Source organism: Schistocerca americana, chromosome 1, assembly GCF_021461395.2.
Source record: "Schistocerca americana isolate TAMUIC-IGC-003095 chromosome 1, iqSchAmer2.1, whole genome shotgun sequence".
Lineage (NCBI taxonomy): Eukaryota > Metazoa > Arthropoda > Insecta > Orthoptera > Acrididae > Schistocerca > Schistocerca americana.
In genome coordinates this window covers 387,536,274-387,563,746 of record NC_060119.1, presented here as the reverse complement: position 1 = coordinate 387,563,746, position 27,473 = coordinate 387,536,274, and the positions used below count along the sequence as shown (strand labels likewise).

Sequence of the window (27,473 nt, the reverse complement as noted above, 5' to 3'; positions counted from 1 at the left end):
CTCTGTGTCTTCATCCAGAAGAAATACTATTATTAATTGAAATAACATACCACACGTAACATCAGAATCCATAATGATCACACGCAGTATTTATATTTAAATCAGATTCGCTATTTTTATTTTATATTGTTTCTTCGAAATAGTTTTTTATAATTTTACAGTATTACCTACATGTAAGGATAGTTAGGAGAAAAATAACAAGTTCTCTTATAATGTGACGTATATATTATAAAAATATTATTTCCACACACATATGACAAGAAATAAATCAATGTGAAGGGCGAGCTTGCATATTTTTTACAAGATTTTGAATTCTTGGCTGAATAGTATAAACTACGCAACGTAAATCATTGGCAATACTGAGTTTGCTTCTAAGCTTATTTTTTATCGCCATTACCGCTGAAAATGCTCTTCGCACAAATAAGTGCTTGCAAATGGTAAATACAGTTTCAGTGCTTGTTCTGCTGTGCTGGGATACACCGTGAGATATTTCACCCAAAATAAAGGCTTATCCATCTTCTCAAAGTCATACTTCGCTGCAGAATCATTTTTAATTTCTAAGACTTCCTTTTGTAGTCTGTCTGGCAACACATCCACGTCAACGTGAAATGGGCCCGTCGCTAACCTATAATAAATTTTATCATCACAACTGTTACGAAAGTATCTTTTGAATTCATCAATGACGTGCTGCAAATGGTTAGATATTGTACTCTTAATATCAGTATCCTTAAAATCGTTGTGAAATCGGGCTTCTTCCAGGATTCCAAACAATCTGGGAAAGCAGGAATAATTGCAGGCTAAAATTTTACGTTTCCATTGTTGCAACTTATCAGTAAACACTTTGATGGCATCCCGATGGAAAACTATGTTTGACTCTGCACCTTGTAATTTCAAATTCAATGTGTTTAAAGATTCGAAAGTATCTGACAGATAAGCCAATGCAACATGAACACCAGGCTTTCCAAATTCCACATACAATACAATTTGTTTGTTATTTTCCAAAACTGTATCACTTCGCCTCGAAGTTCAAATAATCTTCCTAGAGAGCTTCCTTTTGAGAGCCAGCGTACTTCTGTATGAAATAAAAGTGTTTTATACTCTGCTCGCAAGTCTTCATAAAGAGCCGTAAATAACCTGGAATTTAACGCACTCTTTTTAATATGATTCAGGATTTTGATGCACAATTTCAAGACATCATTGAGTTCCTTTGGAAGTGTCTTAGCTGCCAATGCTTGAAGGTGTATTACACAGTGGATGGCAGTAACACTAGGGTTTTTTTCTCTGACCATCTGCACGAGTCCTGAGCGACATCCAAGCATTGATGGGGCGCCGTCTGTGCATACGCCCATCAGTTTCTGCCATAACAACTCATTTTTACAAAAGAATTCAGAGATGGCTGCCATTATATGAATTGATGACTGGGTGTTGTGTGACGTCCTTAGGTTAGTTAGGTTTAAGTAGTTCTAAGTTCTAGGGGACTGATGTCCATAGATGTTAAGTCCCATAGTGCTCAGAGCCATTTGAACCATTATATGATTTGCTTTTGAAGTTGTCTTTAACTCTATAGAAAACAGCAACTCTTCTTCAATTGCTTCATTTTCTATATAGCGAACGAAAGCTAGCAGTTGGCAACAATTCGCAACGTCGGTACTCTCGTCTAACTGTATTGCGAAAAACTGCGATTGTTTGACGGCCGTTACTAATTGATTTTGTATGTCTTCGGCCATATCATCAATACGACGTTTCACAGTATTGTCAGAAAGCGGTATTTGTGAAACTTTTTGTTTACTTTCTGACCCAAGAACGATATCAGCAGGTTTCAGCAAACAGGGTTTGACTAGTGTCTCTCCGATAATATGACTTTTCTTGGTCCTTGAAATAAGTAGCGATAACTCATAAGAGGCTTCCAGTACCTTTTCTGATGTCTGAGCGAAGGATCCAGCAGTGTCCAACTTCATCCGTTTCAAATTATCACATTTCGCAGCAAAAAATTCCTTCGGCTTCTCTTTCAATGCACCATGCTTTGCCCACAAATGGCGTTCCAGACGAGGTCTCATGGAATCATTGCTCAATACCTCATAGCAAATAACACATTGCGGCTGGTCAACACCATTTTTTTTGTATAGAAGCAAAACCGAATTTGATATAATCGTCATTATATTTACGTTTTTTCACGACACTCATGGTGAAGTAAAAAGAAAACAAGAAGTCAACAGTACAATTTCGCACTAACACTGATTTTACTGAGGCACAACTGTGAAAGATTCAACGCGATTTCAGCAAAATCCAATACATCAGATGTGTTAACAACTGCAAGCAACCAACTGAAATAAAGGAAAGCTACTGTCATCTGTCGGCACCTCAGATGACTGGCTGTGAGGAGTGGGGCGAAGAACGGGGAAGCCCAGCTACAGCGCAGGTAGTCATTGCACTGTCTGTCTGCGACCTGGTAGCCGAGCAGGTCTCTTGCTGGGAGAAACGGGCTTTTCCCGGATTAGGGCGGAAACAGCCCACAGGCACCCTAAGAATTTGCTACCTGTTCTGTGGTGCTGTTCTGAGCAGTGCAGCCTGGGGTTTTATGCGAAAATCGTTTCCGTGCCCCTATCATTCGTTACTTATAAACGAAACGTTAAAAGTTTTCAGATAACATCAATGAATTGGTTGTCAAATTTCACAGTAATTAAGTAAGGTCATGGATACACCTCACACATCGCTGGAAACTGTGCACACTACCAAGCAGTTATCTCTGTACTCGTATCAAAAGAAGTCATTGTCGCAGCAAAGAACGTACACTAATTTCAAACGAAATTATGCCGTATTTCAAAAAGGCAGAAGAAAAATAACTGTTTTGTCAGATAAGTAATCCGAATGAAAGAACTGTAGTACTGACCGAAAAAAACCTTCATTAATGGACTTCATTGTCTACCTAGATGAGTTATGTTTCATTGTTAGCACTCACGACAATGTTTCCAGAATGGCGTGAAGTACTCTGCTCAGAACGAACACTTGTACTAGTTTCGCATTCACGTCGTGCACATTTTTCTGGTGACAAAGGGCATAACCCTGGCGTCCAAATTACGAACCCGCCATTTCATCTGAAGCGTATACAGTCTTGTTAAAGTCACTGTAATCGCATCACATGGGGATCCGCGGGTTGACAGGGTAAAAAAACGGTATTTTTGCAGTTACGCAGTATAAGTGATTATTACTCTGATGAACATTGCCTACTGCGGCTAAAAGTTATAACATAATTACGTTCAGTTCATGTGTACAAATGTAAGGGATAGTTAATACCTGACTTTTCTGTTTTGCAACTGTCAGAAGTAATTTGTTTACAAATCTGAGATATTAGAATTAACGCATATAGCCTTCGTAATTTTGAGAGTTTCTGTGTGTGAAATTCTCAACGTTATCTTCAAAAGCTGTATATTCTAGGATAGGTTTTTGAGATAGGACTGCGGGAAGTGGGACGCCAAACGATTGTATTTAGCACCATAATCTATCAATAATACCTGCACATTAATTTTTATTATAATATCGATATTAAAAAGAAATGTTAGGTTTATACCGCTAACGCCACACGCGGCCCCCTTGCAACATCATCACGCCCCCCCCCCCCCCCCCCATGGGGGCGCGCCCACCAGTTTGGGGACGTCTGCTCTAGTACACATCCTCCTTTTCGTTGTTGAGAAGCTCGTCATACGAGTCCCATTCTGCACCTCGTGAATCGATTTCCGCTTCCTTATCGGTGTACCACAACAAATTGTCCTCAGTGCTATTCATAGCACTGGAAATCCCCCGTTTGTTGAAGGATTTGATCACTGTTCCCACTTTCACTTTTTCCCATGATTTGATCACGAAATCACACATCTCAAGTGATGCAACCCGCACAGCTCCGCCTTTCCTATATGACTTTTCGCCACTCACCATCCAATTGTTTCATTGTTCACGCATGTGGTCTTTGAATGGTTTATTCGGAAAGACGTCTAAAGGTTGTAGCATCGAAGTCAAACCACCCGTATAACGGCAATATTATTATTTCTTCGTGCCATGTGGTTTTTGGTATTCTCAGTTATGTGGCTATGAAACATATCAGACACCAAAAAATCTTTGTTGATTTCGTAAAGCACCTGGTCGCCTATGCCACACATTTTCCATAAACAATTTTACACCATTCTCGTCCATCCGTCCCTTTTCGTGAAAACATACAAAAATACCTGGTGGAAATTTTATTTTAAAGATGGTTTTTACGCTTGAAAATGATAAGTTTTAACTTTGTTTCGCCGCGCGGTTTATGTCTAGGACTGCGCGGCCCCTCCCGCTGGAGGTTCGAGTCTCCCTCGGGCGTGTGTGTGTGTGTGTGTGTGTGTGTGTGTGTGTGTGTGTGTGTGTGTGTTTGTTTTGTTTTCGCATAAGTTAGGTAGTGTTTAAGTCTAGGGACAGATGACCTCAGCGGTTTGGTCCCTTAGGAATTCACACACATTTTTTAAACTTTGTTTCGTTTGCCATTCATGTTAATACTACTGGAAAACCTTGTCTTTTCACGGCCTATAATTATGACTTGAACAGTTTTTATGCCTTTTGTTTCCAAAATTCTTTAGTTTATCATACCGAAGTTATCGGTGTTTTACCCATATTTCCAATATGAAGTAGTGGAAAGTTGTATTTTTGCCTCTTATGAGTAACAAACTTGTGAGATCTCTTAACTTTATGGGCAAGATCTTTCGGTAATTTCTGCACAACTTTTGTTTTCTGCCATATTACCAGATTTTTTCTGTTCAGAAAACTATTGCACCAACCTACTGTAGCTTTAAATTCTTTGCCGTACTCTGGACTGGCTCGTGCTCACTTCAATGCATAAGCCCTATTTCTTGTAACAACATAACAATTCTGCCTCTGTTCCCACCATTCTGCAACGCTATTTTCTACATCTGGCCAGCAGGCTATTTTCTCCTCATAGAGCACTTTTTCATTGGTATTTTTTTAACAGCATCTTCATTCTTTCGCCAATCTCTTACGATCTTCTCTGTTATATAAAACGCTCTTGTTGCAGCATTGCTGTTCGATTCTTTAGCCCGTTTAATGACTTTTTAACTTGGCTCTTGCTTATTTCCTTCTTTTTGTTGGTTCCATCAGCAGGCACACACATCCCATTTTCCGCCGATTAAACTTACAGTATAAACGGTTTGACCAAACAACACAACCTACAACAATTCTTGTTAGATGCACTTACGAGTTCGTTATTCGGCACGTGCTCCTACAGGCAAAACCATAACAATGCTGAAGGAGGCTTTTGCTTTATGACGTTAAACCGTATCAATTGTTTTGTACTACAAAACGGTTATATGTCCGCAAAAGGGAATAGCGAATATGGCGCTTTTATAAATACTCGCGGTCACTATCCGAATCAGAGCGCGTATTATTATCCACATAATAACTGATCTAAAGTAAATTTACAGGCTGTTGATCGTGTTATAGGGCAGGCATACGGTAAACTATGTATCTTTGACGGAAATTTATACTTCATCTTATCTGAAGGTCTTCTTATCCGCCGAAATATACAATACACGTTAAAATGAGCGCAGATATGTTCGCATGCGAAAATATCTGGATTTTTTTTTTTTTACATGCTGCTAAAGAAGGTAGAACGAGGCAGCTAGTACCACATTTTTCTGTTAGAGCCTTTTGAACAGCCGGATTTTCGTCTTTTTTGTGTTCCTACTGGAGCATTACTACCTCTGGTGATCTTATGTGTGTACTGCGATAAACGTTAGAAGAAAAAAAATCATGAATGCTCATTTGGAAACTGGTCCGATACCCGTCAACTTCGAAAACTACTACAAGTAAAATAAACGCTTCTGTTTATTGTCGTACCACTGTTTTATACTGCCGAATAAGGAACTTCAATTCTTCGAAGTACCACGCGGCCCAGCTTTCCTATACAACTTCCAACCCACATCCTGATTTTTAACATTTAGTTTGATACAGCTATACACGCTACTCTATCCTGTGCAAGCCTCTTCACGTATGAATAGCTGCTGCGACCTACATCCATTTGAACCTGCTTATTGTATGTCTGGGTTTCCCTACACAATTTTTATCGCCAACACCTCCCTCCATTATCAAACTGACAATTACTTGATTCCCCAAGATGTGTCCCGTCAAACGATCCTCATTCTAGTCACGATGTGCCATTACTTTTTTCCCCCTTTTCCGTTGCAATTTGACGTCCGACCAGTGGTGTTATTTCTACAGCGGTTTGAAAGTTTAATTATAATCATCCTGTATATCGTAAATTTTAAAATTTTCCCGGCGAATTGACTGTTCAAACAAATTTCGGGCTTGCAGTCGGTCGTCGTTCAGTACTTCGCACGATATTTCAACTGGGCACCTGCCAGTCACCTTCAGGTGAGCCGTCGCAGTCTGAAGATGACTGGCAGGTGCCCAGTTGAAATATCGTGCGAAGTATTGAACGACGACCGGCTGCAAGCCCGAAATTTGTTTGAACATCCTGTATATCACTTGCGCAGGATGATTATACTCCTAACGCACGACGCAAATTGTAAACGGGTAGCTGCCAATGAAATGTGTATTTATTACGTAGATTGCGTTTGCTGATGACAAGATTTTGTATACTTTCAAATAAATAACTATTTGCCTACCTTCGCACACATGGGCGGGTGAAAATCCTAGCACTGCTGCCAGTAGTAAATAACTAAGTCTAGTTACTGTGGTCAATGGTCTGCATGGAATTCAGTACCCTCCCTTAACTTGCTGTTGACGTAATCGTAGGATGTTCCTTTGGAATTAAGATCAGGAAATACTCCCAACTGAATGGAATACCTGTTAAGTCCCCACACGAAAGTGGTGCCATGTATTAATGGTATCTATTTTACGATTGGGCCGTTAGTGGTGGCTTTGTTGCTTTAGCATCAATATCACCACAATATTTCCTCCACTAAATTATTTTTTGTGGGTATGTTAAAAAATAAAATGTGTAAAAATAGAAACTACAATCAACATAGGAAATACTTCCTCTTGTTTATTTGACTGTGCGCACATTAAAAGGAGGATGCAGATGCCAGCTCCGATTGGCAACACAGGATGTGTCCACAGGAGCAGTAAACATTGAACTGAACAGTCTTGCCTAGTGGTCTGGTGTAGGATGCGAGCCTGGAAACCGAAACGTCGCCGAATCAAATACTGTTAGGAACACGGAATTTTCAGTTTGCCCTTAACGTAGCCTTCACCTCTCAATGATGTGTAGATTCGGCAGGACGGATTACTTATTAGGTTAAAGGTACACAAGTCGTAGAAGTGGCGTCCAATTGGAAGACTTGTACCATACGAAATTATTATTATTATTATTACTATTATTATTATTATTATTATTATTATTGCTGTACTGAAGTGGAAAGAAATGTCCGAACGAACAGTAATAATGACGAAATGCTGAAGCGAGGCGGGTATTTCAAATACATTGCAATAACTAAACAAATCTGATCTATTCTTCAATCAACAGCATAATTAAGGTTGAAACTCCAAGAAACAATTCCCTCTCCCCCATTTTCAATGTTTTAGTACTGAATTACATATTCCGCGGAACGACTGGACGAAGTCGAAAGGAAAATGCCTTCATGAAAGACCGTTCGGAGACTTTCCGCGTCTTTAAAATAATTTACTGAAAGTTACTGTGACTTTTGTTATAAATTAAAAAAAAATAGGCAAACTTGGTGAATAGATATGATAAACGTGTTACGCACAATGCAATTTTAGTTGGATTAGTCCTCCTTGAATCCACAACCAACGGTTCAAAGCACGGTCGACGACAACTAGGGACGATCGCACGCTCACTGCTTCTGCTCGTTCGTGAGGAATATCGCCGTCCATAAGAAACAATGCATCTATCCTGGGAAACGTCGTTGAAACTACATCAGTATAAATGTTAAGGCCATAAAACCAAATGCTGAATTTTATCAAGCACTGTGTTACACTGATTGTCGAAAATCATCAAGGTGTAATAATCTGCAGCATCTGGGACGTCTCTAAGCGGCAGATCACGATTTAGTATGCGTACGTGGAGCCTGTCGGCCCAGGGCCTGTGCTGCGCCCATCCACGGACAACCCTAGCCAGCCCACCCCCTCTTTCTCTGTCCCGCAATTTACTGTGCATGAGAAACTCCTGCTAATCGATAGGAGCGGCACAACTTTCATCTGGCTGCTCGGGCCAGCAGCTACAGCAACACTAACATACGGTCCACATAACGTTTTTCAAATGTACGGAAGACCAGCGAATAAGATATTCAGATGCGCCTGCTGCACAGTACCTGAAGCAAACTTTTTCCATGGGCTATCCTAGAGGCGGAATATTGCATTCCCTTAGCATAAATCTTTGCGAATGGTCAGAGTGGGGTTTTGAACTAGCTGCTCAAGATTGTCATTTAAGTGCCCTTTTTCATGGCACTAAAACGCTCGGTGTGTGTGTGTGTGTGTGTGTGTGCGTACTGACATAGTGCAGCTGCGACAGAGGCGGAAGAGTTAACTTTTGGATTCTTAATAGGTTTGTGTGTTAATAGCCTTTTGTGTTGCTAGTCAAGTTTTTCTTTTATGTACCTATTTCTTCCACGACGCATCTCAGGCAATTATTTTTCAAGTACGTTTTTCGTATATTACGGCACTTATTTAAGATGTTTTCGATGTGTGACGTCCAACACGCATAAATTTTGTAATGCCGCTAAAGGAAAAAAGTTGCAGGATCCAAGAATAATTAATGTAGCGTAATGAATTTTCGGGAGAACATCTGTCTAGGTAATACACTTAAGTGATTGACATGGCAAGATCACAGTTTAATGTAAGCGCGAGGCACATCAATGCAAATTTGGACTGCTGGTACATTAATAACCAGTCAATCGCCAGAATGTTGAATGCAAGATGTGTACAGGAGCCAAATGTCAGTTTGAGGGATGGAGGTCAATGCCTATTGCGCTTGGTCAGTCAATACAGGTACGGTTATGCTGGTTATGGTTGACGATGGAGATGTCGTCCGATGATTGGAGGCAGATCTGGTGATCGAGCAGACCAAGGCAATATGTCGAATGACCGTGGAGCAGTTGGATTGCAACTGCGACATGTGGGCGAGCATTATCCTGTTGGAAAACACCCTCTGTAATGGTGTTCTTGAATGACAGCACACAGGTCCAATCACCAGTTTAACGTACAAATTTGCAGTCAGGGTGCGTGGGATAGTGCACCTGCTGTCACACGAAATCGCACGCCATACCATAAATCACAGTACAGCTCCAGGGTGTCTAGACTACTGACAAGCTGGTGGCAGTAGCTCACCTGGCCTCCTCCAAACCAACACGCGGCCATCATTGGCACCGAGTCTGGACCAGCTTTCATCAGATGATGATAATTGTTTTGTGGGGAGCTCAAATGCATTCATCAGCGCCCGTACAAAGTCCCATTTTTCACAGTCCAGTCCAGCCACTGTCACGAATGGTGGTGGTGGTGGTGGTAATGAAATAATGAGGACAACACGAACACCCAGTCCCCGGGCAGAAAAAATCCCCAACCCGGCCGGAAATCGAGCCCGGGACCCCGAAATCCAGAGGTAGCAACGCTAGCCACTAGACCACAAGCTGTGGTCCCAGCTTTCATCAGATAACACCTGTCCTGCCGTCCATTGAGGTCTCCTTTGACACCACTAAAGTAACAAAACGCGGTGGTTTGGGGTCAGTGGAATGCATGCTCGCTACACGGCGTCTACCTAGGAGCTGTCGAAGTAATCGATTTGTATTAGTTCGTTGTGCAACTGTGGTGCCAATTGCTGCTCAAGCTGCTGCTGCAAATACATCACGATGCGTCAAAAGCAAACGCCGGACACGATGGTGTTCCCTCTCTGTAGTGCCACGTGGCCGTCCGAAGCCCTGTCTTTTTGCGACCATGACCACTGCTGTCAGCAATCAAGTACAATATGTGTTCAAAAAATTCCAGAATTTTGTCCTCAAAATTTTTCTACGCTTACCTTTTCCTTATTGCGCATGGTCTCCTTCGAAATAATCTCCTTCACAATCGATTCAACGCTCCCAACGCAATTTCCACTTTCGGAAGAAGTCATAGTACGCCTCTTACTGTACTGCGCGAAGCGCCTCTGCGAATTTTCTTTATCTCGTCTATCGTTGCAAGTCTTCGTCCTTTCAACGGGATTTTCAACTTCGGAAAGAAAAATAAGTCCACAGGGGCCAAGTCTAGAGAGTAAGGAGGATGAGGCAGTACAGTAATTTCGTTTTTGCGCAATAGTTACGCACGAATAGTGATGAGTGTGCGAGTGCATCGTGATGCAAGAGCCATGAATTGTCTCGTCATATTTTCTCACAATCGTTGCAACATGATCCGTTAGTACCATCGATTGACAGGTTGTCCCTGTAGTACGAATTCATGATGAACTAATCCTTCATAATCAAAGAAAACTATCACTATGGCTCTGACATTTGACTTGACCTGACGAGTCTTTTTTGGTCTTGGAAAACTTTCCCCGACCCACTGTGAAGACTGAAACTTGGTCTCAACATCATAACTGTAGACCCATGTTTCATCACCAGTTATGATTCTCTTAAGGGACACCTCGTTCTTCTCATTTGCGCGATCCAAAAGCTATTCACAGATTGCAAGGCGAACGTCTTTCTGGTCTTGACTCATAAGCCGTGGGACCACCTTGGCGGTAATGCCGTGTCAGGATTTCGTGATGCGTTCTAAATGAAATGTTACAAAACTCTACAAACTGTTGGCCATACAGTATTCGAAGGCACGCACAACAGCGTACATTTAAAGCAAACGTCATTTACATCCTTGCACCAGTCTTATGCGACTGGCGCGAAATTTGAATAGCCATCATCTTTCAGATATAAAAACACGCCTACCAACTTTCGTTTACGTCTCGCAACTTCTTTCGACCAGTGTACTTGCTTTAAATCTTCATATTGACTCGCCGAGAGGCATAATGAAAATGCTGCTAAAATATTAAACATTTCGGACGAAGTCGTCGTCCTGCAGTAGAAAACACAAACACATGCACACAATCACAACTCACTCACATATGGCGCTTTGTGTAGTCTTTTCCATTGTGTCTGCCAGCGACTCAATGCCTCCTCTCTATGTAGAGTAGCAACCTATCCTTTCCATATTATTACTATTCCATCCTGGAATTTCCATGGTTTCCTTTTACGTGATCAGGCATAACGGAGAGTGCACTGCCTAAAGTTTCCTTCTCCACAGCCTTCTATCCAAGGTTGCCATTTGCCCCCCGTCCATATCTACCGCCGACTGTTGCAGGTCTTCATCGACGCCATCCCTCCATATCTTCCTTCGCTTTTCTGGGGGGTCTCCTATCTGAAGGGATGAAATCCGGAGTTTCCGTGCCATGTGTTGTCTTCCATCCGAGCCTTACTTCTGATGATACCACTTCGGTGCAGTTCATCTAGCTCGACCATCTGTTCACTATTTTCAGCCTAACATCGGACCAACGTCCTTCCGCATCAATTTTCATTCAAATACGCTAGGTTTACGAAAGCCCTTGTAGGGAAGCAGCCTACTCACGCCTTATAAAATTCACATGTCTTTCCATTGTGTGCCAGCCAGTCCGCTGTAACTAGCTCTGACGTCATAAATGTTGTGCAATACTTTAAAAATCAAGTAAATAACCTGAAACGTTTCTAGCATGTCAGGAGTAATACAAAATCAATATGTGTTGGCTATCAGTTCAATAACTTTAACCATTTTCGAAATTTGGATGTTTTTCTGTAAAAATCACTGGCGCAACAGAAAAGAGCTAGAAACTGAAAAAATTATATTTAGATTCCTTTTGCATAATAATTTAGTAGAAACAGTATTCTGCATCTCTCAAATTAAAATTTTTGTTGAAATTCATGATTTTCTGGTTTTTGTCTTAGAAATTAAGGAAGCAAGATAGATTAAGTAGGCGAATAAATAAAGCTAGGATGTTTAAATTTAAATAGAAGGAAGATCCGCTATAATCATAAAGATGTGAGAAGTTTCAACTGAATAACTATAAAACTATAGCGATAGCGTATCTCCAAAGGGCAAGTTCAGAGCTCGTCTACTGCGTGTGGTGTAATTAAATTAATTCTCTCGCCCGTCAGACTTTTATTATGATTACTTACTTGTGTGCTGATTGCACAATTAAATTGAAAGCTTCATCAGCCATCAGCAAAGGAAGCAATGATTTATTCGATAGCTTAAAGTGGTGCATTACTAGCCCAGCGGCTAGTCGGGAGAGCAGATTTGATCAGCCGTTCCCTTAGCCGTCCGCATCGCGGCTTTATATGTAAGAACGCTGCGCGAGAAGAAAGAAGGCCCCAGTTCTCTCCAGACGCTGATTAGCGTACCACCTGTGCCGGGAGTCGCGCCGCGTAGCGTCGGTATCATTGCTATAAACAGCCTCGGATGCCGTAAAAGTTACTCGGGATACGCGTAACCATGAAATCGTTTTCGAGTGAAGTGTTAATTTTGGGATGACGTTAATGATCTATCTTTAGTTTGCGTATGTCGTATTTTTACGTGCCGCCGCAGGACAGACATTCTACCATTATTTAGCGTGGCGTTTGATGAACATTATCATCAAATTATGGGGAGTATTCACTTAAACAATTAATTTGAACAGTTATAGTGGCATCATCAGCGCATTAGACTCTGAACTGCTCTGGTAGTTGGATTTGGTTTGTGACTTTCAGAATATAGTGAACATTTTAGAGAGAATGGTTTTTGACTATGAATCCCAGACAATCTCCTAATTCCTCAGAGCTATAAGCTGTAGCTATAAATGTATTTCTCAGATGAAGTGGGCACTAGGAATTCTAATTACAGGTTTCACGTTTTGCTAATCACTTTCTGGTTGCCAATATTGTAGTTAGAGAGCCAGTGTTGTGAACGGCAAACAGCATAAATACAAAACATTTATTCTATTATTCCACTCGCCGCCCCACACCCTGCTTTCGGATACGCCATGTTTCACAGCCACATAGTACCATGGGTTGGAACAGGGTTTCATACAGTCGAATCTTGAACCATATCGAGACACATCTGAACCGAAGCAGTTGTGTTAGGCTGTAGGACGATAGGTTTCCTGCCTGAATCCTGGCGTTGATCTCTACTTCGTGTGACGAGTTCTCCGTTAAATGCGCTCCTAGGAATTACATTCGTGGTCACACTTGTAGAACCGGTCTCCCACCCGCTGTGAATGTAGTCTTAGTAACTTGACCTTGTTGACGAGTTAAAACACGACAATCCACTTTTGCTTCATTTATGACGAGCCCAAATTTGCCAGTGACCATCTCCAGTGCCCTGTCATTTGTTTGATTTCCTCTACAGACCTGCTGAATAAGCAGATATTATCTGCGTAGGCTAGATAGACCAAATTCTTTCCTTTGACTTGGATTCCTTCGAAATTCTCTTTAAAAGTCTCACTATGATCTCCTTACGGCAAAACAGAACAGGCGAGGAGAAACTGTGTCCTTGCCTCACAGCTGTCGCAATTTCCAAGTCGTCTATTATTCGATTTTCCATCTTCACCTTACTGTTTGTTTCACTCACCCCGATCTTCACGAGGGTTATGAGTTTCTGTGGCATCCTGACTCAACAGGCTCTTGCGGCACATGTAGTCATACGCCCCCTTGAAATCAACAAACAAAATGTGCAGTTCTGTACCACATTCTGTAAGTTTCTCACCGAGCCGGCACAGAGCACTCTACTTTCGACTGCCCTGGCCGAAAATCTCCTTGGAATTCACTAATATTATTGATTCTGTCAATATCTGAATTCCATGTATGAGGCAATTGGACAAGATCTCTTAACATACGGCGATTTCTCGATAGTTCTCACATTTAAATTTGTCACCCTTGTTATTGACTGAACAGGTCTGAGCCATTTTCCATTCTGTTGGTAGTTTTTCTTTGATCCAGGTTAATTGTTATCAGCTGATGCAGTCTTACTGCAAGTTTATTGCCTGCTGCCTGGATCATCTTGGCCTGTATCCTACCTTCACCGGCGCTCTTTTCTTCTTACGCCATTTGTTGTGCGTTTTGATCTCACCAATGTAGGTGGAGAGAGAGGGGGGGGCGGGGGAGGGGGGGGCGCAATCAGGGTCATCTGTGGCTAGATACTGGAAACTGAAACGCACTTCAAGTTCACCAAAGTTGAGAAGCTGGTCGAAGTATTCACATCTTTCGGCGATGTCACTACCACTGGTCAGGATTTTATCATCCACGTCTTTGACAAATTTCTGCCTAGCCTGTTACCTTTGCTAAAACACTTCAACCTTTGGTGCATTTCCCTGGTCTCTTTTATGATCACTATCGCCTCAACGATGTCCTGGACATATTACCTATTTGCTGTTCTCCGAGTTGTTCGTGCATCTCTTTGAAACTCCTTAGATCGTGCTTTACCCTGCATCAGATCTGTCTTCCTCAACTACTTGCTCCTAGCTTCGTGTCTCTGTCCCAAAGCATCCAAACAAGATCTCCTCGCCAACGGGGTCTGCCTTGATAGTATATTTTGCTGCATCAGTCACTGAGATGTGGATGTCTATATTTGTTCAGGATCTTCACTACCATACCGTTCGCTGAGTGTGTCGAAATGGTTGTGAAGTGGCAGCTCGTATTGGTTGTTTATTCATCATCTTTTAGCCTTTTAACATGGTATCCCCCAGGCCTCAGCAGCTTATCCCTGGTCTTTCCTACACACAGCACTTGTACTGGGTCTCTGACCCAAAAATTGTTAGTTCCACACTTCAGACTCCCCATCATCATTTCACACTTACATATATGGCCATGTGGTCTATGTGGTTTATTGTCCTCCCATATCAGGTTCCATTACATACAACTTTACAGTGGAAGTCAGTGCTGGAGATGAACAGATCTGTTGAACTGGCGAAGCAAATGAATCTCATCGTTGAGTAGCCCAGGCAGTCTCTTTCTATTGTGTCTCAGTTAACTTGTTCTTTCCAAACTTTAGCATTAATATCGCTGATGAGGATCATCAATTGCTCATTTGAGTCAGTATCAACCACTGCTTCAATCTGTGCACAGAACTCTTCTTTCACTTCAGTAATACTTTCTTCTTTGAGAGCATGACAGTTCACGAAATACGTCTTGTTACGCTTTCCATTTAACATTAAGACAAATTTTCTTGGGTTAACACACAAACTCTGAAACATTAGGGGCCAACACCATGTTCACACAAAAACCTGTACCTCGTTTATGACCTCGATCACAGGCTCTGAAGAAGACTGTATAATCCTCAATATCGAAGCTGCCTGAATCTTCCCACCAGATTTCTTGCGTAGCGGTTACATCTGGTATGTATTTCTTTCCACACGCTGGTTGTTACCCCTGCCTTATATAGACACAAACGCTACAAAGTAAAAATGCACTTGAAAATGGGAATCATTTATCAAAACGCGTAATGAAATAAATAAATGAAAGAGTATAATTTTCTTGAAAAAAGTAAACTGTTTTGTGAAATTATTTGTGTAGCAATAAGAAATAAAACAGAAAAGAGAAACATTTGACAAGCGTTTGAATGATGCTCAAAATCATGTTCAACAAATGAGACATGTCAAATTTTTCTCTAATCTATTTTATTTCTTACTGTTAAACAAGAGACTTCACTAAACATTTGACTTTTTTCTTAATTTCAATTTTTGTTCCGAAAGCATGAAATATATATTTCAATACGGACCGGTAAGCTGCTGCTGCTGCTGCTGCTACAAAGATTCTGTTTATGCTGTAAGTAAATATTTATTTTTTTCAACATTAAAGTATTCCACCAGTTCTACACCAATCGAACTTTATATGCACAAAATAGTTATGTTTTCAATACATGAACTTTCTGACACTTCACTTACATAGCTAACAGCAGCTGTTCGTCAAATATCGCAATTTCCTAAATTGTTTGACAGGGAGAGATCATACTGTAGTGCCTCCTTAAAATCGATGGCTGATATCTAAAGTGACCAAGAAGACAGGAAACGAACAGAAATTGCTCAACAGACGAAAGGCGACTGGGCCTTGCGAGGCACCAATTCGATTCTACATGCAGTATACGAAGGAACTTGCCCCTCTCCTAGCAGCAATGTACAGTATGTCTTTTAAGAAGTCAAGGGTTTCGGACGGTTGGAAAAAAGGACGACATACCCGTTTTCAAGAAAGGTCGTCGACAGACGCACAAAACTATGGGTTTGTATCTCTAGAATCGTTCAATTATAAAATTTTGGAACATGTTTTATGCCCCCGTACAAAGACATTTCTGGAGAGCGAACACCTCTGTAGAAACCAACATCGGTTCCGAAAGCAACGATCCCGTGAAACACTGCTCGCTCTGTTCGTCCAAGACTCCCAGATAGCGATAGTTATCGAAGCCCACATAGATGTCGTGTTCCTTGATTTTCTTAAGACATTCTATACACTTCCGCACAACCGCCAAATAAAATACGAGTGTGCAGAACACCACACTAACTGTGTGACTGGTCTGAAGAGTTTCTAGTTAACAGAACACAATATGACATTCTGAACGGCTAGAAGTCTTCAGACGTAGAAGTGACTTCGGGCGTACCCCCCCCCCCCCCCCCCGCCCCCCAAAGAGAGTACTGTAGGCCCATTATTATTCACAATATATGTAAACAAAATAGTGGGCAACATCGAAACAGTTCCACGAGGCTTCCTGCGGGTGATGCTGTTATATACAGAGAAGTCGAAACCCTAACGAAATGCAGTAAGATCTGCAGAGGATCGACCCTTGGTGCAGAGAATGGCAACTGACCCTCAACGTACACTATGTGTAGAGTACTGTGTATACAGGCAAAGATCCATTATTGTTGATGACACGACTGCATAAAAAGCACTGCGAGCCATTATTTTAGTATCTCTGAGTATGCGTCCAGGGCGACTTAAAAGTGTAACGACCACATAATTAGCAAAACAGGCATATGCCAGACAGAGATTCATTGGAGTGCTACTCAGGAAATGCAATCCATCAACAAAGTAGGCACTTTACAAAACCTTCGTTCGACTTCTTGATTATTGCTCTTCTTTATGGGATTCGTACCAGAAAAGACTGATAGAGGAAATAGAGAACACCCAAAGAAGAGCAGCATCCTGTGTTATGGGTTCATTTATTAAGGACGACAGCATCACAGAGACAAACAAACAACTCCAGTCGTAGACCTGCAAGAGAGGTGTTCTGCATCACGGTATGGTTAGTTGTTAAAAGTTCCGAGAGCGTACGTTCCTAGAAGAGTCAACCAATATACTGCTTCCTTCTTCGTATATCTCGCGAAATGACAATCAATTTCAGAGATTCGATCTTACGCACAGGCATGACAATCTTTCTTCCCGCGAACTATTCGCAACTGGAACAGGAAAAAAAGGAGGGCGGGCGGAAAGTGACGGTGGTACACAGAGCACCCTCCGCCACTTGCGGAGTGTAGATGTAATGCAATATATTTTATTTATTTATTTACTTTTTTGTCAATCTGGAATTCACGCTGTTTAATGTGACACCCCATCTGCCCATTTCCCAGTCTTCGTTAGACCATAAAAATTCGGATAAAAATTATCCCTCAAACCATTAATTTAAGTTTTTCTTAATTATCCAGATTATCTTCAAGTAGCGAAAACATTTTTTTCTGAAAAACGTGGCCTCGCGCTTGTCAATTTGTTGGCCAAACACATTTGATAAATTGGGATATGAAAATTCAGACAAAAATCCACTGCGTAAATACTAGGACTTGCTTTCGCTCTGCTCAACCATTTCATCAAAAACGTCACTCGTAGCAGGAAAAGTTATTTCATAAGCAAAATTATTCTTTTTATATTCGCAGGCTTTCATCGAACATTTCTAATAGGGAAAAGAAATTATTCTTGACTCTGCTTTGAGTATTACGGGCTGCCAACCTGCTTTAGATTTTTCATCGTTCCCTAAAACACTTCTTGCGAGTGCTTGAACGGTTACTCTAACAGTGCTAGGAATAATGATTCTCCTACCTTTGACAATTGATCTAATATTGTGTCTTCAACATTGTAACTGTCAATGTTTTTATTTCGCTGTCTTGTCTTCGAGCCCTGGCGTATGTGGCACTTGCTATCTACTAAGTCACATCAAGAAACACCTGACAGCTGAAAAGATGAAGCGTCGCTTTTGTGTTTATTTCTAGTAAACTGTGAATTACGTTGCGGGTTGTGGTGGTGCAGCGGTTAAGACGCTTGATTGGTATTTGGACTAAAGCAGATTAGCTCTACCCGTTACCGCCCGATTCAAATGCTTCCGTGGTTCACTGTAAGTTAATGATTTCCGAGTGTTGTTCACGACAAATGCTGCCAAAGGAGCAAGCAGCAAAACCACTAAGCTTTATATCAAGTGCCAACAGTATAAAATATTTTCTACGGTAATTAATTAATATAATTTCGCATTCTTGTTTTGGATCTGGACTTTGGACCAGCACTGGTTAAGTTAGAAGTACGTTCTTCGGTTGTTATGTTTTAATTTATAAGTCACCGCCTATTACGTTTTACTTGACATATATAATTCCTTGTTAAAATAGTCCCATCGAAGAACAAAACGTCGAACAAATTGTTTGACTGCTTCGTTGGTCATTGACGCGCGCAGAAAGATACTACCAGAACTGCTAACATTTATTCCTCCACTTAGAATGCACCCAATTTCTGAAAATAACATCGTCTATGACTAATTTATGGCAGCAGCCGTTGATTATCTTCCGCGGTAGACTTTCGATGTGAGCTACTGCTCGCGCCCCAGCAGTCTTCGCGCTTTTCGTGTACAGGCGCCTATTTTCGCCGTTGACTCCGAGCCACGACAACAAGGGGACCTCTTGACAGATTTATGCCAGTGACTAACGGAATTAGACGTTTACTGTATTTCACTGGTTTGATGATCGCTTGGGACGAGCGCAAAAGGCCTGAGAATAGTGACGCTGCCATCAAAATAAAACAAGGTGACGCCAACGTTCAAGTGCAACGACGTGCAAATGACTGAAAAGTATTCCATTTTCGGAAGTGTGTCGGGGATATTATTAAATTTGGTGGTGGTGATGATGATGATGATGATGATGATGATGATGATGATGATGATGATGATGATGATGATAATAATAATAATAATAATAACAATCATAATAATAACCAAAAATGATTGAATAATCAATTCGTCACGAAAACTTCAAGAAACAGACCGAAAATTTGTACGCACAGCATAAAAAGGATCTGGAGACAATAAGAGGTATAGACGAGAGAAACGTCTGTGACATACTTGAAGCCAAACACGCTACAGTGTTTAATACATAGGACACCATTATTATGTGGTCTGCAAACTTTCAAGACTATCAAAGCAGTAGACAGCTATCCCTGAATAAGCACGGCTCCCATAGCTACCGCGTGATGTCCTATTACCAGTAAATGACCAGGAAACAAGTTCATAGAACAACCAATGCGCATCTTTAATATTTAAAATGATGTTTTGTTGTACTCAATCAGTGATCGTTATTTCCTCGCAAGTTTACGGCGCTCATTTCGCCATCCACATTGCAACCTTATTACCTTTGAATATACTCACCACGTACACAGATTCGTTTATTGATACGGGTTTTCTACACTTTTGTTGTCAATTGAGTATCCACGCGATTAATATGATAACAACAGAATCAAAATTCTCGCCTATGCCCAAGGCAGGGCTCGACTCCTGGCTTCCTATCTCCAAAACCAAGAATGTTGGCTCATGAGGAGGTCGAGTTCTAGTCCACGAGTCTGTACGTTTAATGCTAATACAATGTTCTACACACGTTGCATTATTGCGACGCGTGCTTCAACTGATGAAGTTGCCGATTCAAAAACAGTCTTTAACCATTTAACACGAGACACATGTAAGTGACACGCCAAGAAGATTGTGTCTTCATTAAGAGACTCGATTTGTAAAGGACCAATGAAAGCGTGTTCAAAACTACATGGCGAAATAAAAATGTTTAACTAATCAGGATCATCAAGGAACGATCATAACATGGACTCTACAATGCGTACCATAAGAGCTATGGGAATTTCATCTTCGCTACTGGGAAACATTTCTTGTACTGAACAAGCGCTCACAGCTCTTAAGCTAAGCATTTTGGAGTCCAAGTTTACTATAGTGACCCTCAGCAAAATAGACAGATCAAAGTGTCACACCTTCTTAAAGTGTGTCCAGTTAGTAAATATTTTCAAATGTTAGTAAAAATTCTGAAAACTGTCATATACCTCTTTTTTCAAGTCTACAATAACATGAAGTATTTTAAAGAAAAATATTGCCAGTCGTTATGGGAAAAAATAAGATCTTAAAGTTACACGTCATTTTCAAGAAAAACTTTTTTTTTTTACATCAACGTTTGGAAAATGACAGAAACACTAACATACTTGGGATGATAAAATATGTGAACATTTTCAACGTTTATAAATGTATGTAATACAATTTCGTTGTGTAAACGTAAAAGTATTGCGAGATAAAAAATAAAATCTGCAGGAGGTGTGAAACTGTTTCACCTGTGTTACGAAAAATGCCGTCGATGATGAATTTGCGTTCTGTTGGATCTCGTAAAAAGGTCCAGCGAAACATCTGAACATAATTATTGTATCGTGTCACGTGTGAACCCAATTTATATATGAGAGACTTACTGCCCGACAGTGCGCGTATACTTGGATGGCGCAGCCAGGATTTTAGCTCAAACGACTCCTCGTAATAGGATCGAGAAGACGCCCTACCTCGATCGAGAAGACACCCTACCTCAAGGCAATTTTTTTATTCGCTACTGTTACAGACCAATCATCACTTCTCCCATCACCCAAAATGCCGATATACGCTATTCGAATGTAACTGTAGGTACTTTCAGGCCATCATTTCCGTTGAAGTCACGCAAAATATATTTCTTCGTGAGTTTTTGTGAAACTCACGTTTTATCGAAGAGGCTACAAGACTGTCCTCAGCACGGAATATGAAAACTGCACACCAAAGCTTTGCTCTTGCTGTTGCATTCTACATTCCATTAAAAATGTTCGTCCATCATTACACTTTCTGAATCGAAAACCAAGTGAGCGAAGAAGACGAAGGTGTCTGAGCCCGAATAATTCCCCCCCCCCCCCCCCCCCCCCCCACGAGATCAGCCTGTTTTTCTGCCCGTCCGATACGCTCCTCTGTCGTAGTTACCAAGCACAGTTCTACGCCTAACAACCAATTTCCGTAGCTTTCTGTTTTCGTTTATATGCCTTTCTTGGAGAATAAGAATACGTGCTCACATCTGTAGATGCTGCCGATGTCGATGCACTGTTAATAAGGGATTTCCATTCGGAAATATCACAGTATATTTTGCTGTCAGATATGAGTCTGCGCAAAATTTATTATTCCTGGCTTCTTCGCTGTTGGCCTAATTAGTAATTTTAAAAAACCCGCAGTATGTTCAATACGACAATTTTAGCTTGTTTTTGAGTATCTTGTCGCTCTTTTCGCAAGCCGACCGGTGTAGGCGCTTGCCCCTGCTTTACATTCATCACAAAACACGTCAATCGTCTTTTCATTGATGATAAGCCGCACATGAACACACGACATCGCATGAGAATACTACACTTACAGCTGGAGGGCAACAAATCTGCGAAGGAAGCGGCCAATCACAGCGCTTCGCGGCGTGTATGACCTTGACATGTCTATTTTGATGATGGCCACTATACACAGTATTTTTTTGTTTTAATAATAATTAATAATAATGGCGTGTGACGAGGGCCTCCCGTCGGGTAGACCGCTCGCCTGGTGCAAGTCTTTCGATTTGACGCCACTTCGGCAACTTGCGCGTCGGTTTTTGCTCCATACTACATCCTCCCAAAATACTAAAAACAAAGCGCATGCAGTAGAAGGGAGTGTTTCACTGTATCGAAAGTGAAGAAATGCTCACGACTTTTTTGCGTCGATTGATCGTTCCCGTCATATTCCTGAATATTGACCACTCCTCTTGGAACACTCAGTATAAGCATACTTCTACCGAAATTATCAATTTCGCTTATTTTACCGTTTATTTTTCCTCTTGTTTCCTAGTCTCCAAATTGGTAACGAATAATAAATTTGAAAACCAACAGTAACGAAGGAAGAAACAGTCAATAAAGTAGCCATCTTGTAATATGGAAAAATACATACGTAAATACTCTGCTCTTTTCTGATGACCAAGTAATTATTCAGAGGGCAGAACACGACTTCTACTTTGCAACACATCACCTAAACCACATTTTAAGAACTACTGTGTCACCTACAAATTGCAGTAAAGAACACACTGAAGTGCTGGCCATGAAAGGAAGACATCCTGTACATTCCAAAATAATACTAGGTGATTAATCAATGGAACAGGCATCGCTGTTTTACCTATTTATCCATGATGTTGACTACGAATATAAAAAAGTCACTAATTAGTAAAATGAGTTTCAAGTGATATATGGCACAACACACAGCACAATGCATGAAATGACAAGGACGAATAGAAAGCTATAATTTTATAGCTATCCTAATATAATATATGGAAGTGAATCTCGGTAGTAACTAATGAAGGACAAAAAGAATACAGTCGGCTGAAATAAATTTTTTGGGAAAAATTAAAAGATACATCCTCAGAAAACAAATCGAAACAATATTATAATAGAATTAAAGATATACTACGTAAAAGAAAAATACGAGCAAAAGTGTACAAAATGAAAGCAACGTGTCAATACAATTGGCGGGTGATAAAAATTAGTTAAACACATAACCACGAGGAAATTTATACGTACAACGACCGAGAAATAGATAGCCTCAGTAAAGACGTCAAAGGCTGTAATCCTGCTCCATGAAGTGAAGAATTTTTACTGTCGAGCATAGATGGATGTTCCTTTTCAGAACATAGATTTGCTAACTTGTAGTCGTGTGTGTGATGTAAAATTAATTCTGTATTTCGGGTGAAAAATAATAACATGCAACAATTTATGAAGTCAATATTTATCACCAGAAATACGTAAATTTCAGTGCCAGCACAAAGTCCGGATCCTAACAAGGATGAAAAATACGCCTTTTATTTAGGTGTATTTGGTCTCGTTTCGAGCGCCCGGGCGCCCGCGCGATGACATTATTTCCGTGTACAGAGGAGCTCAGTATCACGAACGATTCCGGCCACGTGAGTCTACATGAGACTAAGGCTGGCGTTAAAAGATCGTCTATTAGTGAAACTCCTCCACAAAATAATCCTGCCTGCAATTAAATATTACAATTATTAAGACTTGACGAATACTTTGTCGTCCATGTGTCGGGGCACTACTTCTGGAAGGCAAATGCGAAGTTCTGTGCCACCACATATGTATCAAACGCCATTGTCAATACCGTATGTTCAAAATATATTTCCACCAATATCTGGTAACTGAACGGCTTTCAAACTACCTGTTTGATGTAAATTTTTATACTCGGTCATATACTGGATGATGTAAGCAAAAGCTATAAATTATTATAATGAAATACGAGCCCAAAGACTGCGTTCTATATGTTCCACAGGCATAAACAATCCAACGCAGAGCTAGATGAAACGCGTTAAGAACCTCTGAAGAAGGAAGTTTGTGGTTCATCGCCCGACCAACAAGAAGAAGATAAGGGGACCACAAGCTAGGACAGGACTAGAATGGGGGTAGGATATAGGAGTGACGTTTCTAGGAAAACATCGTTATTTCGAGACACCAGAACAAAACTAAACGTGTATGATCGGATGAGAATGAGTACTTTGCTAATCTTTTAAGAGTGGAATGAGCTAAGCACCGCACGACGTCACTTGTTGCTTTCTCAGATTCATATTGCCAACATACTGATGTGTCCAGTGGTGTTCTTTGTCTTCCCTGTGTGAGTATAAATATACAAGTTGTGTACAGTTTTATTCCCAGATATTCGATTCTGAACCAATATTTCTCAATAACAAGCCGGCCGGGTGGCCGTGCGGTTCTAGGTGCTCAGTCCGGAACCGCGTGACTGCTACGGTCGCAGGTTCGAATCCTGCCTCGGGCATGGATGTGTGTGATGTCCTTAGGTTAGTTAGGTTTAAGTAGTTCTAAGTTCTAGGGGACTGATGACCACCGATGTTATGTCTCATAGTGCTCAGAGCCATTTTTTTTTTTCTCGATAACATTCACCAGAAATGCCCGAACTCGACAATAATGACACGCCAGTCATGAAGATCAGTCGGCAAGATCATACTATCTTCACTCTTAAGCATTGATTACGATTCACTGTCGTCATCATCATCATCATCATCATCATCATCATCATCAATATCAATTTGTGATCATCTACGCTAAAAACTGAATCCTGTTCTTAGACCTCCATCACCGTCCACGACAAGCGCATCGCAGTAAGACTGAAAAATAAGTTATGGGACCTGAATTCTTGAATACCTACTCGAATCGTCAGTAATAAATAGCCTTGTGCGATCACATGCATTAAAAGTGAGTTTTACTGCAATAGATTTATAGTGCTGGACGAAAGTAAACAGCTATTATTCTTCATAGAAACGTTCACTGTACCTCACGGCATACTTGGACAATCTGCTAAGACATTTTAACTGGCAACATACTCTACGTCAGCTATAAAGTTAACGATCAGCAAATGGTGCATGCTTTGCATGTTTTAAAAAAGAATATACTCACATTGGTGTTTGTCAGCCAGCATGATTAGAGTATTTGGCAGATCTCGTCTCCTGAAGAAGCACATCACTTTAGCTTCTACGTTTCCGTTCGGCGTCTGAAACAAATAAAATAGCGTCAGACTATTTTCCAAATGTGTCTCTGCATCTTTAAGACCTTCAATTGGCCTCCATGGATGAACAAACAACTGCAATAATTGTCTTTTGTGAGGAAGTCGGCCAAACCTAAAGTAAAACAAACGATCTCTGCCAATCCACTAGGATTTTCTCAGGGAGTACAAAATATTCTAAACTAATACGATTGGATACATGCCACAATCTATTACGAGCACGAAAATTTCAAATGAATGTCATACTATTTGTGTAGAACGTATTTGCATGTCCTACGTGTGAATTTAATAGGAAGAATTCGGAACACTGGCGGAACTACGCAGCAATACGTGTTACAGTCAGAAAGCATGAGGGCAATGAAGGTAAAGCCACATCTCTGAAGTGTCTAAGATCGTGTTACTGACTGCCAATGCACAGACTTGTAAATGTGAAAATAATCATTTCTGAAAAAGACACAGAAGATTCGACTGTATTAGCAGATGTAAAGCGTTTCCAGTATATGTATCACGTTTCCATTGAAGAACAACATTATGCATGTCCAAAACCTACAGGACGCTTCGACAATGCAATATTCACAGTAGTATCGTAATATTTCTTAGGCATCGACACAGTAATTTAAAATATAGTGTTGAGAGTCTTGTTAAACCCTTCTCAAGAACGAATATAGCATGTGGTCGGTGAAGGGCAACTAGGGTTGCCATCCGTCCGGATATATCGGTACCGTCCACCTTTGTGGATATATATGGACTATATTGTGGACTATACAAGTTCGTTGTAGTTTATTAACAAGCATCTGAGAAATCAAAATGTTACACATATTGTGGTATAGCCCAAAAATATTGTGGCGGGAATCTTTCATCTCTGTCTACTGTTGTTAAGGGATTCGGTCGCAGATAAATACTTGCGGCAAACTAGAGTATAAAGTTTCAATCGCAGTAATTTAAGTTGTGCTCTTAAGAGTCCTGTCTGATCACACAGTCGGAAACCTCTACGTATTCAGAAAAAAAAATGGTGAACTATTTGTGACAAGAAAAAGTATAAATGTCACTGTCAATTGTTTCACGCGCAGCAATTTCATCTTTCATTTCTAAACATACGGAAGTCACGAAATCGAAGATACCCATTACTGAGAAAACGCGCTCTTACGTGTAAATAACTATGAATATTTCATTAAAGTGCTTAACTTTGACAATTAACGAAGTCTCAGAATGTGTTACAAACACAAAGAGGAAAAAATATTTTCGTATCCAGCAGTATGCGAAACTACGACCCTTGACACTGCAGTTCCTTGCCTTACCCACTTTTTTTAATATCAATCATTCATATATTACTCATTTTGTCTCTATGAATAATCATAGTCGTCTCATGGCACGTAAAGGCTTCAGGCTACACCTTGCGTTACCCGTGGCCCAAGTGAAGATTCAATACAGTGAAGGAGAATTTTGCGCGAAAAACAATCGTTAGCTTGTTTATCAGTTGTGCTTCCGAGCTACAGTTGTAAAAATGTTTCCTCCGGGCCGGATTCGAAGTGGCGACCTATGCATTTCTGCTTACAGAGCACCTATAGTCCACACCCATCTAAATTCAAGTCTTCGTTCGAGTTTTATTTTCTTTCTAAGTACTTTGTCATTTTCGTTTGTAATTACTTGCAGTGTTACCTGACCAGCGTGCGAGGGATGGCATTTCAGGGTTCTGCCGAGGCCTTCACGGCTACCGTACTGGCCTCGAGGTCCAACAAGTTCCCACCATACATCGCCCTCAGCAGCTATCATCCCCTACTAGTTTCCATCACCCCTACACACCCCTCCACAGCAATAAATTGAGCAGTTACATGCTGCTTATCCTACAAAGGACTTTTGGAAATGGATGTTTAGCATACTTCCAAATTGCAGTTTTCGATCTTTTAATGAGAGTGTGCGAAAATACTCGTTTGTAACTCCAGTAGGCTGGCATCTCCTTTCCTGTTAATAATGTAACTGACGCAATTCCCGAAAATCCACATTATGGGTTTTTTTTCATGCAGGGATAAGCTACATGATCTGGGACCAACGGTCGACGGCGACGCCGAAAATGCGGCATGCTCTGTCGACGGCTGATTTTAAGTGACCAATGACTGAACAGCGGCAGACGACGCGCTTTGTAACCCTGACTTTAAATGATGTCTTATCCTAACCATAGCCTCGGGCAATTTATCCGAGAAAACAAGTCAACAATCAGCGGAAGAACTAAACTCACTACCGCTTTGTTCAAGGAGATTAAAGCTAACCTCTTTGAGCCAACTGAAAGGTATAAAAAATTCATTTTCAGCGTTAAAAGCAAACTGTAATTTCTCGCTATCACTGGTTACCTGAAACTACCCTCACAGTGGCTACACGAGCTGTCGCGTTACCAACCGCTGAGAGCAGTCCTGGTTGGCACTTGTTTGTAGATTATAGATGATAAAGACAGATTCCCACCGGAAAATGAATGAGAGGAAGAAAAATAAGAGCAAATAAAAGAATCAGTACGATAATGAAATTGACGCGGCAAAGTATTAGAAATTTAAAAAATTACATTTTAAGCAGTTAACTAATTAAAAATAACTGAAATATTTTGATTTGATTTATTTCACGAG

General features: G+C 40.8%; 1 protein-coding gene across 5 annotated transcripts in view; it reads right to left on the bottom strand.

The window, feature by feature from the left end:
- Nucleotides 1–27,473, bottom strand: part of LOC124601660 (metastasis-associated protein MTA3) — a 211,875-nt gene that overhangs the window by 129,600 nt on the left and 54,802 nt on the right. For all 5 annotated transcript variants that reach the window (XR_006978581.1, XM_047136264.1, XM_047136260.1 and 2 more), the window contains exon 3: nucleotides 24,753–24,846. Coding sequence is in view for 4 of the 5 variants with exons in the window: in XM_047136264.1 (XP_046992220.1) it covers nucleotides 24,753–24,846 (94 nt within the window). In the remaining variant the exon portion in view is untranslated. The remainder of the gene's footprint in view (nucleotides 1–24,752; nucleotides 24,847–27,473) is intronic.